General features: G+C 34.9%; 1 protein-coding gene across 5 annotated transcripts in view; it reads left to right on the top strand.

Moving 5' to 3' along the window:
* LOC107903641 (protein RICE SALT SENSITIVE 3) overlaps positions 1 to 20,225 on the top strand; it is a 48,679-nt gene that overhangs the window by 26,025 nt on the left and 2,429 nt on the right. For 2 of the 5 annotated variants that reach the window (XM_016829746.2, XM_041092315.1), the window contains exon 1: positions 19,884 to 20,225. The exons of the other annotated variants lie outside the window; for them this stretch is intronic. In XM_016829746.2, coding sequence (XP_016685235.1) covers positions 20,095 to 20,225 — 131 coding nt within the window. In that variant the 5' untranslated portion in view covers positions 19,884 to 20,094. Of the gene's footprint in view, positions 1 to 19,883 lie in introns of those variants that run through there. 5 annotated transcript variants of the gene reach the window in all.

A 20,225-nucleotide genomic window follows, 5' to 3' on the forward strand; every position in this document is an offset into this window, starting at 1 on the left:
TATCACATCCTCTCCTATATATAACTGAAACCATGCATAAGATTTAAAAAATGTTATTTTTTATATAACCAAATCTTTCAGTGAAGCTTGTCCTGGCAATCTAGCTTATTGTAGCATGTCGTATATGATTAGTCATTTCTATCGATAGTGGACATCCTGAATAAATTTAATTGGCAATGGTGATTTAATCTTACGAAAGGAGCAAACGACATGCTATTCTTATTGCAGCATGCCTTATATGATTAGTCATTCAGTCTCCCTTTCTCTTTTATTCCTTCCCGACTTATCTTCCTTTCCAACTTTAAGCCAACTTAAATGAATTAGCCATCCTTAGCACCACCATCTTCTCTTCCTTGTTGAACACTTATATCAACAATTGGTACAGTGAATATGGATTGAACCATGACTTCCTCTTACACTAATGCTTCTCTCAACCCAACAAACTTATCCACCTTCACTAACTCAGCAAACTCAACAGCTTCAATGACCCCCATTAACCCCATTGCCCTTAAGCTTCCTTCAAGCCAAACTCTGACCTAGTTGTCTGCTTCTACCTCTTGTACCTCTCTTCCAACCCTCAGTGTTGTTCTCTTGACCTCTTGCACCATTTTCTTAACCTTTTTATCTCTCCCCCAGTCTGTTGTATCACTCTCTTAGCATCTTCCACCACTCTTCTAGTTGCTCGCATCACTCCTTCAACTGTCAACCCATAGTCCTAACCTATTTGTGCCACCTCAGCTTCAACCAACCCATGGTGTCTCTTCCTCTAACACTAAGGAACTCCTCTTGCAATACCTATGGCATGCTCTATCTTCCTGTCTCTTCACTCCACCTTCCAAGGTGGCTATTGTAACAGCCCGGTTTAGACCTTAGTTGGACAGTGGTTTCGAGACCACAAGTCTAAGTTAGAAAAATATTTTTATATTTTTTTTGTGCTTATATTACTTGAATTGACATATGTGAAATTTTCATGCTTTAATTTATCTGTTTGTATGCTTAATTGAGAAAAAAGACTTAATCACGTAAAATGCAAAAGTGACTTGCTAATTGTTAAAGTACTATAGTGATATAACTTTCATTATGTTGGGCCTTTTGTTGAAATTATACCTTTGAATTTATGGATGGACATAAATTAAATATGTAGGCTTATATGGGCTAAAGGAATATTTGGCCAAGCTAGGATATTATTAAATTATGTGTATTTCGTGTTTTGTGAAATAGGGATTAAATTATGAAAAATGTGAATTTTAGGGGCTAAAGTGCAAATTGCCCAAATTATGTGTTTATGGATGGAATTGAATGAATATGTTCATAAACAAGTCAAATTTTTATTAATTTAGGTCAATAAAAGAGGAAAATGGAATTGAATTGGGGGAAATCTAAAGTTGTTGAATAGTTGTTCTGGTTCGTTCGTCTTCATTCGAGGTAAGTTCGTAAGTAAATTATTGAATTTAAATTTATTGTATTCATTTTATGAATAGAAGAATCTAAATGTGTATGTGTACCCTATTATGTCGAATTTCATTTGACAAATGATGATTAATTATGAGTTTTAATTGGTTGATTTACGACATTCGAAAGTCATACGAACTACAGAAATGTTGAAATGTGACATCGTGTAAGACCACGCCTGAGACGTTGGCCTCAAGTTGAGATTTACATGTAAGATCATGTCTGGGACATTGGTTTCTTATATGATTATATGTAAGACTCTGTTTGGGACAGTGGCATCGTTGTTTGATTACATGTAAGACCATGTTTGGGACGTTGGCACTGTACGAGCTTTTTGAGCTGATTGAGTATCATTTCTCTAAATCTGAAAGGTGTAACGGGAAATCACATGGTAAAATCAAATGTGAGTTTGAGTTAAATAATTCCGGTATGTTAAGTTATACAAAATTGAAAGTAAAGGTAGGTAGTATATATATAACATGAAACGATGAATTAATTGTATAAAAATGATTATATATGAATGTATACATGAATAGTAGAATTCGGCCTACTGATGAAATTTTATTGAGTTCTTTGAAAATTTTGTGCTTACAACTTACTAAGTAATTTAAGCTTATTGTGTGCTTGTTCATTTATTGTTTTATAAATTTTGGAATCTTGTTACAAGTTCGGGAGACGTCAAGGAAGTCCGTCACACTATCGATCTCTATCTCGGTATTTTGAAATTTTGAACATATGGCATGTATAAGCTAGTATTTGTGTGACAGCCCAAAATTGACCCGAGTCGGGAAGTGGTTTCGGGACCGCTAAACCGAGTCATAAAAATAATTAACCGTCATAATTGATGCTCATTACATGTACATGTGCATGTGTGAAAATTTCGTGTTTGAATTTTGTTTAATTGTAGGTGAATTTTTGTGAATAGGACTTATGTGAGAAAATTTTGAAATGTGATAGGTCAAGGCATAAGGACCTATTAGTGCATGAGATAAAAAGGGGGGACTTGCATGTCAAATTCCCCCCTAAATAGTAGTGGCCGGCCATGACAAGGTGGATAGACAAATGGTGATGGGTAAAACATATTATGAAAAGTTATGACAACATGTTGTGTTAGGAACAATAAAATATGAGGGGAGTGGGAGGAGAAACCAAAGTTGTTTCATCCTTGCTCCCCCATTTTGCCGAAACTAGAAGAAAAAAAAAAGGCTTCATCCTCTTTGTTTTCTTGACCGAAAAATCAAAGGAAGAAGAAAGAGCTCTCTTGCTTTATGTTCGGTTTGGATGAGGATTAAGAAGAGGTAAGTATCTTGAAATTCTTGGAAAAATTTTGTATAAAGAAGGTGGTCAGTTCAAGTTCTAATCATTCCATGGCTTAAGTTTTGATTGTTAGGAGGTTGATAGTTGGCCAAGTAGTTTGAAGCTCTTAGCACATATATTTTTTTTCTTCTTCTTCTTTCTTGAAGGTTGAAATTTGAGTTGTTATTATGGAGGTGCCGAATGTGGTCCTTGAAGGGCCTTGAGGAACAATATATGTGGCTTGGGTTATAACATTCGGCCATGGTAGTTTGAGGATTAAGGATTTTATTTCTTGTTAAAATTGGATGAGTCCTAGTGTGTGAAGTGTTTGAACTAACTAAGGATCAAATAGATGCATGGGTACAAAGTAGGAAGAATCGGCTACTATGGTTGACACTAATGCCGAATGTAAAAAAAATGTTATAGTAAATAATGTATGTGATTTGAGTTAATAATGTGAAAAAGAATATTTAGATGTATTATAAATGATATAAAGATTTTAGAAATTATTTTGGTTAGGTGTGTGTACGATTAAGTATATTCGGCAATATACTTAAAGTGAGTACATGATATTATATGGGAGTATGTATATTCGGCCATATGAGTAAATATATAGATGATGTTAAATTTGATTATGTATAATGGGCATTAAGATGTGGAACTTAAGAAATGTAGTTATATGTGGATTTACATGATGTTATAGTTGACATTGTACATATATACATACATTCGGCCATCTAATTGAGTATGAAGGTGGTGTTAAATCTAATTGTGATGCCCATTCCGAAGTATATATATGTATATATGTACATAAGTATGCCCATTCGTGATGTTACCTTTAATTATGTGTATAATCGACTAAATGGGTAATTAGTGAGGATGGTTGCCGAATATACAAACATACATATGCATGTGTAATTGAATTATGAATGTTGAGCAAGATGGTTAAACTAGTTGATTTATTGATTAAGCTCGAGGAGTTAAAGGAGGAGAATCAAGCAAAGGCAAAGAAAAGATCATCGAGTAGCCGAGTTGGAACCGTCTTACCCAACACAAAGTAAGTCATCAAGCATATATTTTGTATTGATCTAAATAGACATAATGTCTATGTAATTATGCCGAATGGAATGATAAATTTATATACATGTATGTATGTGGTGATGAAAGTGTTGAATGAAGAGAAAAGAGGTGAGATGTATTGAGTTGTTGACCTCGGCACTAAGAATGCGGGTATAAACATTTATGATCATGAGATTGGCGCTAAGTGTGCGGGTTTAAATTGTACAGCACTAAGTGTGCGAGTTTGATTATGTAGCACTAAGTGTGCGAGTTTGATTATGTAGCACTAAGTGTGCGAGTTTGATTATGTAGCACTAAGTGTGCGAGTTTGATTATGTAGCACTAAGTGTGCGGGTTCGATTATGTAGCACTAAGTGTGCGAGTTTGATTATATAGCACTAAGTGTGCGAGTTGATTATATAGCACTGAGTGTGCGGACTTAATATATATACTTTTGAATCATTGTGGACACTAAGTGTGCGACATTATTGAGTCGATCACGGACAGCGGATCGGGTAAGTACCTTGAGCTCATGGCTAATAGGTGCTATGTCTATATTGGGAGTTGAGCTTGGCAAGTTTGAACCTATGTGACAAATATACTTGAAGTCACGTACATAAGATTTATCGTGGAATAGGTGAAAGGCCGTTTAGTTGTATGATTGTAACTAAAATAAAATGATGTATGAAAATGCCTCAAATATCCTATTGATGAGTATATGGAATGTGAATGCATGATTTGGTATGAGATTGAACCGATGGGTCTGAGGAACTATGGCATGGTTCGGTATGGATGGAGTAACTAGCCTCGTTCCATTTTGTTTCTATTCGTGATAATGTTATTAATGGATGGTAGTGCATTGCTTATGACTTACTGAGTTATATACTCACTCGGTGTTTCCTTGTCACCTATTTTAGGTTTCTTGGACTCGTCTCTTTTTGCGTGATCGGGCCGTCATTGAAGTCATCACACCGGCTAGCAAGTTTTGGTACTTTCTTCTTAGTCGGCTTAGGAGAACATTTCGGCATGTATAGGCTATTATGTTGTGTTTGAACTTTGGTATGTAAACTTTTAGCCATGCGAAAATGGCATAAATGTTCGGTTGGGTTTAGTTTCATAACGTTAGGTCGTAAATCTTGATAATTCGACCTTTTTATGCCATATGTCGTGGTTGATTATTTTGGTGTTAAAATTCATGATATGGAAATAGTGTAGTAGGGAGATGTTTGACAATGATTAGCCTTTGGTATGGCTAGTCATGATCATAATTGGTGATATGTATGAAGAATTACTAGTTAGATCAAGGAGAAATCACGAAATAGGCATAGTTGCTTTCGTAACAGATGCTTGCAGCAGCAGTGACGTGAGATTGAAAAATCACTAAAAATAGTAGGAGTGGAATTAATTGATGAATAAATTATGTAATCGAAGCTTGATGAGTCTATTTTCATATAGAAGTAACGAAACAATCATATGGACATTATGTTAAGAGATATTCAGGTTCTCCTGAGACAGGGCCAGAACGGTTTCTGGATTCCCTGTTCCGAATTTGGAAATTCATTATAAATTAACCAGAGATAATTAGGAGTCATGCCATATATGTACAGATTCCTCTCTGAGCCTAGTTTCTATAGAAACAAACGACATCAGTATTGAAGCTCTGTTCAGGGAGATATCCAATTCGTAATGCGCAAGGGTCAGTGTAGTCGATCCCTGTAACATGGGAGACTTTGACTAATAAACTGTACTAATTGGCCTGCCCAAAAATTCTACAAAAATTCTACCATATAGGTATATGAGTCTAGTTCCAGGGAAAATTTACGGAACTGGATTTCGAGTTTCAGACCTCAAGATATGATTTTTAAAGCGACTAGTACGCAGATTGGCAGCTTGTCTGGGAAATGTCGAATAAGTGGTTTGAAGTCTGTTAACACCTCGTGTTCGACTCCGACGACGGTCTCGGGTTCGGGGTGTTACAATTTAATTGGTATCAGAGCTATGGTTTAGTCGGTTTTAGGACTACCATAGCACGTATGAGTCTAGCTATACATGCCGAATGTTAATGTTTAAATGTGTGATGACTTCTGACGGTTAAAATGTTTTTGTTTTGATTAGTAAATGGACCCCGGTGTAGAAAGGACCTTAGCGGATGACGTTGAAAGTGTAGCGGCTGCTCCTGCACAAGGGACACCGCCTGTTGAACCTCAGTCATCTGCGAATAATCAAGGTGAGGGGGCTAAACAAGCCTTCTTTACCATGATGAATGAGTGGGTCACGCAATATGCCCGAACCAATCTGGCTGTCCAACAATTCCCGAATTTGAATAATCCACCCCAAGAGCCCGTAATGCCATCAGTCACTGATCCTGTGAGGCTGAGTAAGCCACCTGTAGACTTGATTAGGAAGCGCGGGGCTGAGGAGTTCAGGGCCATAGTTACTGGTGATGCTGAAAGGGCCGAGTTCTGGCTTGATAACACCATTCGGGTGTTTGATGAACTGTCATGCACACCCGATGAAAGTTTAAAGTGTGCTATATCCTTGTTGCAGGACTCAGCCTACTATTGGTGGAGGACCCTGATTTCCATAGTCCCAAACGAACGAGTAACTTGGGACTTCTTTCAGACGGAATTTCGAAAGAAATATATTAGTCAACGGTTCATTGATCAAAAGCGTAAGGAATTCTTGGAACTCAAGCAAGGCCGTATGACAGTATCTGAATACGAACATGAATTCGTAAGACTCAGTAGGTATGCCCGGGAGTGTGTAGCTGATGAGGTTGCTATGTGCAAAAGATTCGAAGAAGGATTGAATGAAGATTTAAAGCTACTAATGGGTATTTTGGAAATAAAAGAATTCGTAACACTAGTCGAACGAGCCTGCAAGGCGGAAGAACTTGGAAAGGAGAAGAAGAAGGCCGAATTTGAAGCTAGAGACTATCGTAAAAGATCGACGGGTAAAGCTCCGTTCTCAGCTGTAAAGAAGTTCAGGGAGGACACTAATAAGTCGAGGACGACTGCGGGAATTTCCATCAGAGCAAGACCATCGACAGGCTCCCGAGCTACTTCGGTAGCTAGTGTGGGCAATAATCGTCAAGAGAAACCTGAATGTCCCCAATGCGGAAGACGGCACCTAGGTGAATGTTGGGGTAAGTCTACTAACAGGGCCTGTTACGGATGCGGTTCGAAGGACCACTTCATTAGATATTGCACGGAGCTTGATGAGAAGAATAAGATTCAAGGTGCAAGACCTAGTGGAGTGACAACTAGAGGTAGACCACCGAGAATTTTAGGAGGTAGGGGTGGTAGTCAGAGAGGGGCCTCTGATACGGCTGTTCGAGCCGAGAACCGTACTCCTGCTAGAGCATATGCCATTCGCGCACGAGAGGAGGCATCCTCCCCCGACGTCATCACTGGTACCTTCACTCTCTTTGATACTAATATGATTGCATTGATTGACCCTGGCTCTACTCATTCATATGTATGCGAAACCTTAGCATCCAGTAAGACTCTACCTGTTGAGTCTACTGAGTTCGTAATTCGAGTGTCAAACCCTTTGGGTCAATGCGTACTTGTTGATAAAGTGTGTAAAAGATGCCCTCTAATAATCCGAGAATCCTGTTTTCCGGCCGATTTGATGCTTTTGCCGTTTGACGAATTTGATGTTATTCTTGGTTTGGATTGGTTGACCGCGCATGATGCGGTTGTGAATTGCAAAAGCAAGACTATTGATTTGAGGTGCGCAAATAACAAGATAATCCGAGTTGAGTCTACGGACTTAAGGGGGTTGCCAGCTGTAATATCAGCAATGTTGGCCCAGAAATATGTAAGAAAAGGGTGCGAAGCATACCTTGCGTATGTATTTGATGACAAAGAGTTAGAAAAGAAACCCGAATCTGTGCCGGTGGTTTGTGAATACCCGGATGTTTTTCCTGAAGAGTTACCGGGTTTGCCACCTGTTCGGGAGATAGAGTTTGGTATTGAGCTTGTACCTGGAACTACGCCAATTTCGATAGCTCCGTATCGTATGGCACTAACCGAGTTAAAAGAATTGAAAGCTCAATTGCAAGAGTTGACGGATAGAGGTTTCGCTCGACCAAGTTTCTCACCTTGGGGTGCACCAGTATTGTTCGTGAAAAAGAAGGACGGAACCATGAGGTTGTGCATTGACTATCGTCAACTGAATAAAGTGACGATAAAGAATAAGTATCCGTTACCGCGTATTGATGATTTGTTTGATCAATTAAAGGGAGAATCAGTGTTTTTAAAGATAGATTTGAGATCGGGTTATTATCAGTTACGGATTCGAGATTCGGACGTACCCAAAACTGCTTTCAGAACGAGGTACGGTCACTACGAGTTCTTAGTGATGCTGTTCGGGCTCACTAATGCCCCTGCGGTATTTATGGATTTGATGAATCGGATCTTCAGACCATATTTGGATCGGTTCGTAGTTGTGTTCATTGATGACATCTTGGTCTATTCAAGAGATGAGACCGAACATGCTGAACACCTGAGATTAGTGATGCAAATTTTGCGGGATAAGCAGTTATATGCGAAGTTCAGTAAGTGTGAGTTCTGGTTGAGAGAGGTTAGCTTCTTGGGTCATGTGGTATCCGCAACGGGTATTCGAGTTGACCCGAGCAAAATTTCAGCCATACTTAACTGGAAGCCTCCAAGAAATGTTACCGAAGTTCGGAGCTTCCTGGGGCTCGCAGGTTATTACCGACGATTTGTAAAAGGTTTCTCGATGATAGCCACACCAATGACGAAGCTACTTCAAAAGGATGTTAAGTTCGAATGGACGAAAAAATGTCAGAAAAGCTTCGATCAACTGAAAACTCATTTGACTGAAGCTCCAATTTTAGCGCAACCCGAATCAAGCAAAGAGTTTGTCATTTATAGTGACGCATCCCTACTCGGGTTGGGTTGCGTATTGATGCAAGAAGGCCGAGTTGTGGCCTATGCGTCGAGACAATTGAAGCCACACGAGAGAAATTATCCAACCCATGATCTCGAACTAGCCGCCATCGTATTCGCTTTGAAAATATGGCGACATTACTTGTTTGGCGAAAAGTTCCATGTATTTTCGGATCACAAAAGTCTCAAATATTTGATGACTCAAAGAGACTTAAATCTGCGACAAAGACGTTGGCTTGAGTTGTTGAAAGATTACGAGCTTGTCATTGATTACCACCCGGGAAAGGCTAATGTGGTTGCGGACGCCTTAAGCCGAAAATCGCTGTTTGCTTTACGAGCGATGAATGTGCACTTGTCTGTTCTACCCGACAATGTGTTAGTAGCTGAATTAAAGGCCAAACCATCATTGATTCATCAAATTCGTGAAGCCCAGAAAGTTGATGATGAATTGGTTGCAAAACGGGCTGAGTGTGTTCCGAACAAGGAATCGGAGTTTCAAATTGATGATGATGATTGTTTGAGGTTCAGAAGTCGTTTGTGTGTTCCAAGGAATTCAGAACTTATTTCGATGATTTTGAATGAGGCTCATAGTGGCCGAATGTCTATCCACCCGGGTAGTACTAAAATGTACAACGATCTGAAACGTCAATTTTGGTGGCCGAGCATGAAACGAGACATTTCTGAATTTGTTTCAAGGTGTTTGATATGTCAACAAGTGAAAGCGGAACATCAAGTGCCTTCAGGATTACTTCAGCCGATCATGATACCCGAATGGAAATGGGATCGAGTCACAATGGACTTTGTGTCCGGACTGCTATTGTCAGCAAGTAAGAAGGATGCGATTTGGGTTGTTGTTGATAGACTGACTAAGTCGGCTCACTTTATCCCTGTGCGTACGGATTTTTCATTGGATAAACTAGTCGAATTGTATGTTTCTCAGATTGTGAGATTACATGGAGTACCTATTTCTATCGTGTCGGATAGAGATCCGAGATTCACCTCGCGATTTTGGAAGAAATTGCAAGAAGCTTTGGGTACCAAGCTGCATTTTAGCACCGCTTTTCATCCACAAACCGATGGTCAATCCGAGCGGATAATTCAGATACTTGAGGATATGTTGAGATGTTGCATCCTCGAGTTTAGTGGTTCATGGGAACGGTATTTATCTTTGATTGAATTCGCTTACAACAATAGTTTTCAATCAAGTATTAAAATGGCACCTTACGAGGCTTTGTACGGTCGTAAATGCCGTACACCATTCTTTTGGACCGAGCTCGGTGAAAGTAAAATTTTCGAAGTCGATTTGATTAAAGATGCCGAACAGAAAGTAAGGGTAATCCGTGAAAGTCTAAAGGCAGCCACGGATCGTCAGAAATCGTATGCGGATTTGAAACGAAAAGACATTGAATATCAGGTGGAAGATAAAGTGTTTCTTAAAGTCTCGCCTTGGAAAAAGGTACTCAGATTTGGCCGAAAGGGCAAGTTGAGTCCGAGATTCATTGGGCCATACGAAATATCCGAACGAGTCGGTCCAGTCGCGTATCGATTGATTTTACCCCCTGAACTTGAAAAGATCCATGACGTCTTTCATGTATCGATGCTTCGACGCTATAGATCTGATCCATCGCACATAATTAGCCCATCAGAGGTTGAAATTCAAGCCGATATGAGTTATGAAGAAGAACCGATGCGTATCCTAGCTCGTGAAGTGAAGGAGTTGCGAAACAAAAGGGTTCCGCTAGTAAAGGTGTTATGGCTCAAACACGGGATCGAGGAAGCTACTTGGGAAACCGAGAGCTCGATGAAAGAACGATACCCAAACCTATTTACCGGTAAGATTTTTGGGGACGAAAATTTCTTAAGTGGGGGAGAGTTGTGACAGCCCAAAATTGACCCGAGTCGGGAAGTAGTTTCGGGACCGCTAAACCGAGTCATAAAAATAATTAACCATCATAATTGATGCTCATTACATGTACATGTGCATGTGTGAAAATTTCGTGTTTGAATTTTGTTTAATTGTAGGTGAATTTTTGTGAATAGGACTTATGTGAGAAAATTTTGAAATGTGATAGGTCAAGGCATAAGGACCTATTAGTGCATGAGATAAAAAGGGGGGACTTGCATGTCAAATTCCCCCCTAAATAGTAGTGGCCGGCCATGACAAGGTGGATAGACAAATGGTGATGGGTAAAACATATTATGAAAAGTTATGACAACATGTTGTGTTAGGAACAATAAAATATGAGGGGAGTGGGAGGAGAAACCAAAGTTGTTTCATCCTTGCTCCCCCATTTTGCCGAAACTAGAAGAAAAAAAAAGGCTTCATCCTCTTTGTTTTCTTGACCGAAAAATCAAAGGAAGAAGAAAGAGCTCTCTTGCTTTATGTTCGGTTTGGATGAGGATTAAGAAGAGGTAAGTATCTTGAAATTCTTGGAAAAATTTTGTATAAAGAAGGTGGTCAGTTCAAGTTCTAATCATTCCATGGCTTAAGTTTTGATTGTTAGGAGGTTGATAGTTGGCCAAGTAGTTTGAAGCTCTTAGCACATATATTTTTTTCTTCTTCTTCTTTCTTGAAGGTTGAAATTTGAGTTGTTATTATGGAGGTGCCGAATGTGGTCCTTGAAGGGCCTTGAGGAACAATATATGTGGCTTGGGTTATAACATTCGGCCATGGTAGTTTGAGGATTAAGGATTTTATTTCTTGTTAAAATTGGATGAGTCCTAGTGTGTGAAGTGTTTGAACTAACTAAGGATCAAATAGATGCATGGGTACAAAGTAGGAAGAATCGGCTACTATGGTTGACACTAATGCCGAATGTAAAAAAAAATGTTATAGTAAATAATGTATGTGATTTGAGTTAATAATGTGAAAAAGAATATTTAGATGTATTATAAATGATATAAAGATTTTAGAAATTATTTTGGTTAGGTGTGTGTACGATTAAATATATTCGGCAATATACTTAAAGTGAGTACATGATATTATATGGGAGTATGTATATTCGGCCATATGAGTAAATATATAGATGATGTTAAATTTGATTATGTATAATGGGCATTAAGATGTGGAACTTAAGAAATGTAGTTATATGTGGATTTACATGATGTTATAGTTGACATTGTACATATATACATACATTCGGCCATCTAATTGAGTATGAAGGTGGTGTTAAATCTAATTGTGATGCCCATTCCGAAGTATATATATGTATATATGTACATAAGTATGCCCATTCGTGATGTTACCTTTAATTATGTGTATAATCGACTAAATGGGTAATTAGTGAGGATGGTTGCCGAATATACAAACATACATATGCATGTGTAATTGAATTATGAATGTTTAGCAAGATGGTTAAACTAGTTGATTTATTGATTAAGCTCGAGGAGTTAAAGGAGGAGAATCAAGCAAAGGCAAAGAAAAGATCATCGAGTAGCCGAGTTGGAACCGTTTTACCCAACACAAAGTAAGTCATCAAGCATATATTTTGTATTGATCTAAATAGACATAATGTCTATGTAATTATGCCGAATGGAATGATAAATTTATATACATGTATGTATGTGGTGATGAAAGTGTTGAATGAAGAGAAAAGAGGTGAGATGTATTGAGTTGTTGACCTCGGCACTAAGAGTGCGGGTATAAACATTTATGATCATGAGATTGGCGCTAAGTGTGCGGGTTTAAATTGTACAGCACTAAGTGTGCGAGTTTGATTATGTAGCACTAAGTGTGCGAGTTTGATTATGTAGCACTAAGTGTGCGAGTTTGATTATGTAGCACTAAGTGTGCGAGTTTGATTATGTAGCACTAAGTGTGCGGGTTCGATTATGTAGCACTAAGTGTGCGAGTTTGATTATATAGCACTAAGTGTGCGAGTTGATTATATAGCACTGAGTGTGCGGACTTAATATATATACTTTTGAATCATTATGGACACTAAGTGTGCGACATTATTGAGTCGATCACGGACAGCGGATCGGGTAAGTACCTTGAGCTCATGGCTAATAGGTGCTATGTCTATATTGGGAGTTGAGCTTGGCAAGTTTGAACCTATGTGACAAATATACTTGAAGTCACGTACATAAGATTTATCGTGGAATAGGTGAAAGGCCGTTTAGTTGTATGATTGTAACTAAAATAAAATGATGTATGAAAATGCCTCAAATATCCTATTGATGAGTATATGGAATGTGAATGCATGATTTGGTATGAGATTGAACCGATGGGTCTGAGGAACTATGGCATGGTTCGGTATGGATGGAGTAACTAGCCTCGTTCCATTTTGTTTCTATTCGTGATAATGTTATTAATGGATGGTAGTGCATTGCTTATGACTTACTGAGTTATATACTCACTCGGTGTTTCCTTGTCACCTATTTTAGGTTTCTTGGACTCGTCTCTTTTTGCGTGATCGGGTCGTCATTGGAGTCATCACACCGGCTAGCAAGTTTTGGTACTTTCTTCTTAGTCGGCTTAGGAGAACATTTCAGCATGTATAGGCTATTATGTTGTGTTTGAACTTTGGTATGTAAACTTTTAGCCATGCGAAAATGGCATAAATGTTCGGTTGGGTTTAGTTTCATAACGTTAGGTCGTAAATCTTGATAATTCGACCTTTTTATGCCATATGTCGTGGTTGATTATTTTGGTGTTAAAATTCATGATATGGCAATAGTGTAGTAGGGAGATGTTTGACAATGATTAGCCTTTGGTATGGCTAGTCATGATCATAATTGGTGATATGTATGAAGAATTACTAGTTAGATCAAGGAGAAATCACGAAATAGGCATAGTTGCTTTCGTAACAGATGCTGGCAGCAGCAGTGACGTGAGATTGAAAAATCACTAAAAATAGTAGCAGTGGAATTAATTGATGAATAAATTATGTAATCGAAGCTTGATGAGTCTATTTTCATATAGAAGTAACGAAACAATCATATGGACAGTATGTTAAGAGATATTCTGGTTCTCGTGAGACAGGGCCAGAACGGTTTCTGGATTCCCTGTTCCGACTTTGAAAATTCATTATAAATTAACCAGAGATAATTAGGAGTCATGCCATATATGTAAAGATTCCTCTCTGAGTGTAGTTTCTATAGAAACAAACGACATCAGTATTGAAGCTCTGTTCAGGGAGATATCCAATTCGTAATGCGCAAGGGTCAGTGTAGTCGATCCCTGTAACATGGGAGACTTTGACTAATAAACTGTACTAATTGGCCCGCCCAAAAATTCTACAAAAATTCTACCATATAGGTATATGAGTCTAGTTCCAGGGAAAATTTACGGAACTGGATTTCGAGTTTCAGACCTCAAGATATGATTTTTAAAGCGACTAGTACGCAGATTGGCAGCTTGTCTGGGAAATGTCGAATAAGTGGTTTGAAGTCTGTTAACACCTCGTGTTCGACTCCGGCGACGGTCTCGGGTTCGGGGTGTTACAATTTGTCTTGTTTAGTCATAAAGTGTGTATATATAATTAGCCATGCGAAAATGGCTTAATCTTAATCTTAATACTTATGTGCTCGGTTGTGGTATTAGTATATTATGAAAATATATATGTGGTATTTGATTATATAGATTTGTTATAATGTTTAAGCTTGTGCATTATGGCCAGAATTTGAACTTATTATGAATGTAGGTTGTTGGTATGTATATATATATATATGTATGAGATGTGAAAATGATTTTTGAATGGTGGATAATTGTATAATTTAGCTTAGTAATATAGTAATGATAGATATGTAATGGATGAGCATGCATATATTATATAGGTTTGGATAAATGAATTTTTAGGTATAGTTCATGATGAAAATGTCATGATTTATTTTGGAGGATTAATTGTGATGATCGAACATGTGGTTAAGGGATTGGGTACGTGTACGAAAGTTTTAAGCATGTGATTTAGGTGTACTTAAAGTATTATATATATTCGAAATGGTTCAAAATAGTATGGTCTCTTACGCATAAAATTGTAATGAGAAAAATGTATGATTTGGTGTTATAATTTGAGGTATAATTATCTTGGAAATAGTTTGTGAGTTAGTTTATAATATGTATGCAAATTCGGATATTCAATAATGAAAATAAATGTATAAATTAGTAATGTAACCACTTAAGGTTGGTTTGCTATGAATAGGTTCATGAGGGTATGATATGTTTCAATATGAGTGATTGAAGTTTGCTCAAAATATTGTGGATATATGTGCACAGTTTCATGATGAGTAAAGTGGTATAATTGGCCTTACTGTAATGGTTATATATATATGGTATGGCTTGATTATGGAATTTGTAAATGAAGTATACTATGATTTGTAGTACGTGTTATAAATTGGTTTATATTAATTAGGTAAATTGAGTGTAAGACTATGATGATTAAAATTTCATACTTGACCAATTGTTGAGATTGTTTAGGCCGAATATGTTGAGTCTATATGCTATGTGATATTGGACTGTAGTATAATTTGTATGGTACAAGTTTTATAATATTATAAGCTTAGATAATATTTGAAAAATAAAGCTAATGAGATGAATTTAGGAGTTTTAAGCTCCGAAATTTGAACGGGATAAATGTATTGATGTGGTAATTTATAAAGCATGAATTGTAATGAATGCCTGTTATGAGCTGTGTTATGTTTTGTAATGTCTTACAACCCTAATCCGGCAACCAATACGGGTTAGGGGTTTTACAGCTACTACCATCATCCCAGTGGATCAAGCCTCTCACCAACAACCCTCTTACTCTCAACACCAAGTCATTAGGATGCAAGAGAAAATGTGACACAAATAATTATACTTGTTCGATTTTAAATAAATAAATATATTTTTTATTATATATTTTTTGAACATTGAAAGAGCTTTATAAGATTCCCAATTGTGTCATCTTAATGCATCCAACTCACGTGATGATATAATTTTGTTTAATTTGACAAAATCAGAAAAGAGTGAGGTTGATTTTATCAATAAAAATGTTTATTTTTAACTTTAATCCAGTTTGGGTTTTGTTTGGATTGACCAGTAAGATCATTTTATTTTTTAAAATAAAACTTTATCCAATCTAATATTTATATATCAACTCAGTTATGAAACTACAGATCATATCTATTTTTTAAAATTATAATTGATATTATTATGACGATACTTTTATCCTTTCATAATTTTATATCATCTTCAAATAGAAATAATTATAAATTACAAATCTAAGAATTAAACACGCACTGAATAGTATTAAAATGTAAATTTATTATCACTTTGCCTATATTCATCATTGAATAAACTATAATTCGAGTTGATTAGGCACGGGTCAAAAATAAATACTTTTAGGTTCAGTGATTGATTCAGATAGCGGCCCAAACCTAGCTCTTGGTTAAATTAACATTTTTTATACTCAATGAGACATCACATAGTTGATTGATACATTATGAAAATAAAGGGGTCTTAGTGATAATTTTTTTTATATATTTGAATTCCAATCATCACTTTTTTGGTGGGTTTTGATTAATTAGTCCAAAACACATTCTCAGAATAATAAGCTTATTTCTGTCCAGTGAAAATAGTGATATATCTATAATACTAATTGGACACCAATTAGGGGCAAAGCTAGAAAATATTTTTTGGGTGCCGAAATGAAATTTTATTTTTAATAATCTATATATTATTATTATTTTTAAAGGATTAATTTAAATTTTGGGGGCCAAATCAACTAAATAAAAGAGGCCCTTTGCTCCGAATGATGAATTTCTCAAAAAGAAAAACAACTCCAAATGATTAATACATATGAAAAGTCCGTACATTTATTTGTATTTATATATTTCCAGAGAAAGAAGGCTTTCAAGTGCATGCACCAAAATCCTCATAATACAACAACTAGAACAATTATCAACTCTTTTTTTTTTTTTATAGTTGGGAATTAGGTTGGAAAAAATTAAAAAATTCTCAACTTTTTAACTCAAACTCAAAAAATAGATATGTTTTAAATACGAATCGAATTTAGATAAATATAGCGTGTATTAATTTCATGTTCAAGTCTAATCCATGAACATCTCTAATAATCATCATTTATTTTTATTATTAAAAATTAAATTATGACACACTCATGACCAGGGGCATAGTCAGAATTGTTTTTTAGGAGGGCCGAATGAAATTTTAATTTTTTATAGTTTATATCTTTATAATTTTTAAATAATTAAATCGAATTTTTATAATTTTAGGGGGACTAAAGTGTAATTTTACATTTACTAATTTAAAATTTTAAAAAAATCTAAGGATGTAAATAAAAATTTTACATTTTAGGGCGCGAAAGCCCTGCCAACCCCCCTCGATTTGCCCTGCTAATGACCTAGATAAAAAAAAATTAATGTTATATATATATTTATAATAAAAAAAGTTTTTAGTTGAAATGATAAAGTTGAGGTTTTGAGATTTTGATATCTTTAATTCGAATCGGACTATGCGTAAGTTTTTTTATAAATTTATTATAAATTTAAATTTAAATATTTATTATAATATTTAATTAATTAGCAATATGAAATCAACCAAAAATTTAATAATAGTATATATATATCAATCACTTTCCTTTTTAGACTTTAAAGATGTTGGCCAAATAAGATTGGATCACATCTAGATATTTTTTATTTTTAAGTGAAGGAATCAAATTAAAAATTTAATTTATTATTTAAAATAATATTAAAAATAAAATTATTTTATTTTATAATTAAATTTATATAAAATGTTTCTATTTATTAAATATGAATTCCAATGACTAGTTTAAATATTGTTGAATTTTTTTAAATATATTTTATTTTTTATAGAAAAATATATTAAAATCTAAATTTTCATCCATGAGATTAATAGGAAGTTTTGTCTTAATTGGTTGATTAAATTTATCTTAATTGATTGAACAATCTCATTATAAGTTATGATTATATATGTTTTTTTATATAATGTCTAGAATTACCCATAGCCCCTGTTCAACCCATAAATAAGAGGATAATGCACTTCAGTATACTCGAACTCACGTCCTCCTGTATTGACAATAATGACCATGCCAATAGAACTCAGGATAGGTTTGGATGAGCTGTGCGTTTACCTGTGATTAGTGTAAAAACTGTGGTAACGATGAGATTATATATTATAGCGATATTATAGCGTGCGACAAAAAGCAAGCTAAACGCACTGCACCGCATTTAATTATCCATCCAAACTCACCCTAAGACTTAATCTACATCTCAGTTGGATCTTTGAATACATTATATTATTGTGACCAAATATAGAAGAGATTTTAGGTGAATTGTATATTGCAAATTAAAGGGTTTTCAATTTACTAAAATAAGTTGACAATTAACTTATAAAAAACACTATTTTAAAGGTTTTTTCTCACCTATATTCAGGGTTTTCTTTGGACTTTTTGGCTTGTGGTTACATCATTTAGTTTGGTCAACTTGACTTTTTATTTTATTTTGCTCATAATTTTTTTAAGTATGCATTCTTTTTCTTCATGCTTTTATCATTTTACTTAAAAAATTTTTTTTTGATAGAAATATATATGATATTAAAGTCAAGTGGTTGAAAATATAAAGTCTAAAAGGGTGCAAATAAATAATTATATATTTTTTTCAAATGAAAAAGGTATAATTCGAGTTGTGTACCGTGATAAAAAATTTCCATTGAAATAAAATATCAATTGACACTAATCTCAAATTCAATCATCAAACAAGTCTTTCTATTTTCATAATATGTGGTATAAAATATTTATTTTTTGGAGAAGGATTCACTTATATTGGTGTAAAAGTAAAGTTGTTTTACGTTCTTTCATATCTTTTTGTATGATTAAAATTTTAATGATCTGAATTTATCAATATAATTGTACTTGTTACGCATGTAAATTTTCTAACCAAACCGGTATCTTTATCATATTGATCTAAAATACTATATCTATTAATATTTATTGAGCATATGTATTTTTTTACATAAAATAAATAGTTAGAAATTTTAGTTTATATCGACTTTTACATGCATAATCTCTATAAAGGGAATATGAAATATAACGGTTAGATCATTAAAATATTAATGGTACAAAAAGAAACGAAAAAAATATAAAACAACTTTAGTTTTACATATTATTACCAGTGTAAGTAGATATTATTAATCTGTTATTTTAATTTAAAATAAAAAACGTTTTAACTTAATGACAAAATTAAAGTATTGAAATTTTAAATTTTAAATTCGAGTCTCAACATTGTTATTAAGCTATACATATGAAATTTAGGGTTGATTTAGTTTGAAGAAGCAAAACATCATTGCCATATTGAATTTGCAAAAGTTTTTCTCTTCCTGTTGATGTTGCCAAGTTTGGAATAGGTTCTCCTCTTATATTGTTGAAGATGCAAATGTTCTTCCTACCATGTTGATGTTACATCCCCCCTCGCAATGTTGAAGTCTTTCACCATATTGAGGTTGTAAAAGTCTTCTCATTGTGTTAACGTCGCAAAACTTAGAATTGTTCCCCCTCTCACTATGTTGAAATTCTAAAAGGTTTTCCCGACATTCGAAACAGATCCACCATGGTATCACGAATGCCACCACCCACCTTGCTATATACTTCAATGTAATAATCGCAGTTCCACTATATTACTACTAGCTCCTCCATCAAACAAAAGTAATTCAACCAACAAAGCATTATCACACTCAACTTCAACGTTCTAATATCGTTTTTGTTTCAACTTTAAAGACTAACTCGTTACCGAAACTCATCGCGTAGCCCCATAATCAATTTTTTTCTTTAAAAATTAATAAAAAAATATATAATAAAAAAATTATAAATCAATTAAAATTTTATTTTAATATTTTTATACATATTTTATTACTTCTATCAATTGTATATATTAATTTAATAATCAATTATATATATAGAATTTATTGTAATGAGTAAAAGTTGTACATATTTTATTGTTTTATTAAAAAAATAGATAAAATAATTCATAAGTTAGATCATAAGACAACCATTCTTTTTTATTGATAATTTTACTATTTAATTTAACATATATAAAATAATTTTTTAATTTTTTAATAAATAAAAAAAGTATAATCTAATCTTAATATATCAACTGCTGTTATTTATAAATTTATATACAAATTAAGTAGTTTTGAATCAAAAGTTAGACGGTTTGTGTCTTTGAGAGAGGAAAAAAAAAAAGGAAAGAAGAGGTTTGCTTTGTGGTTTGTGATAATCTTCAAAGGCAGCAGCTTTTTTTTAAACAAGCTTAAAAACCAAGAGAAAGTAGCAAAAGGTGGCAGCCAGCAACAGCAACAGAAGTAGCAGATAGCACTAGCAGACATTGTTGTTTTCAAAGAGAAAAAAAGAAAAAGATGGTGGGCTCAGGTTCAGCTGATAGGAGCAAAGAAGCTGTGGGGATGATGGCCCTTCATGAAGCACTTAGAACCGTTTGTCTCAACTCAGATTGGACTTACTCTGTTTTCTGGACCATCCGTCCTCGCCC

The sequence above is a fragment of the Gossypium hirsutum genome, chromosome D05 (assembly GCF_007990345.1).
Source record: "Gossypium hirsutum isolate 1008001.06 chromosome D05, Gossypium_hirsutum_v2.1, whole genome shotgun sequence".
Taxonomy (NCBI): domain Eukaryota; kingdom Viridiplantae; phylum Streptophyta; class Magnoliopsida; order Malvales; family Malvaceae; genus Gossypium; species Gossypium hirsutum.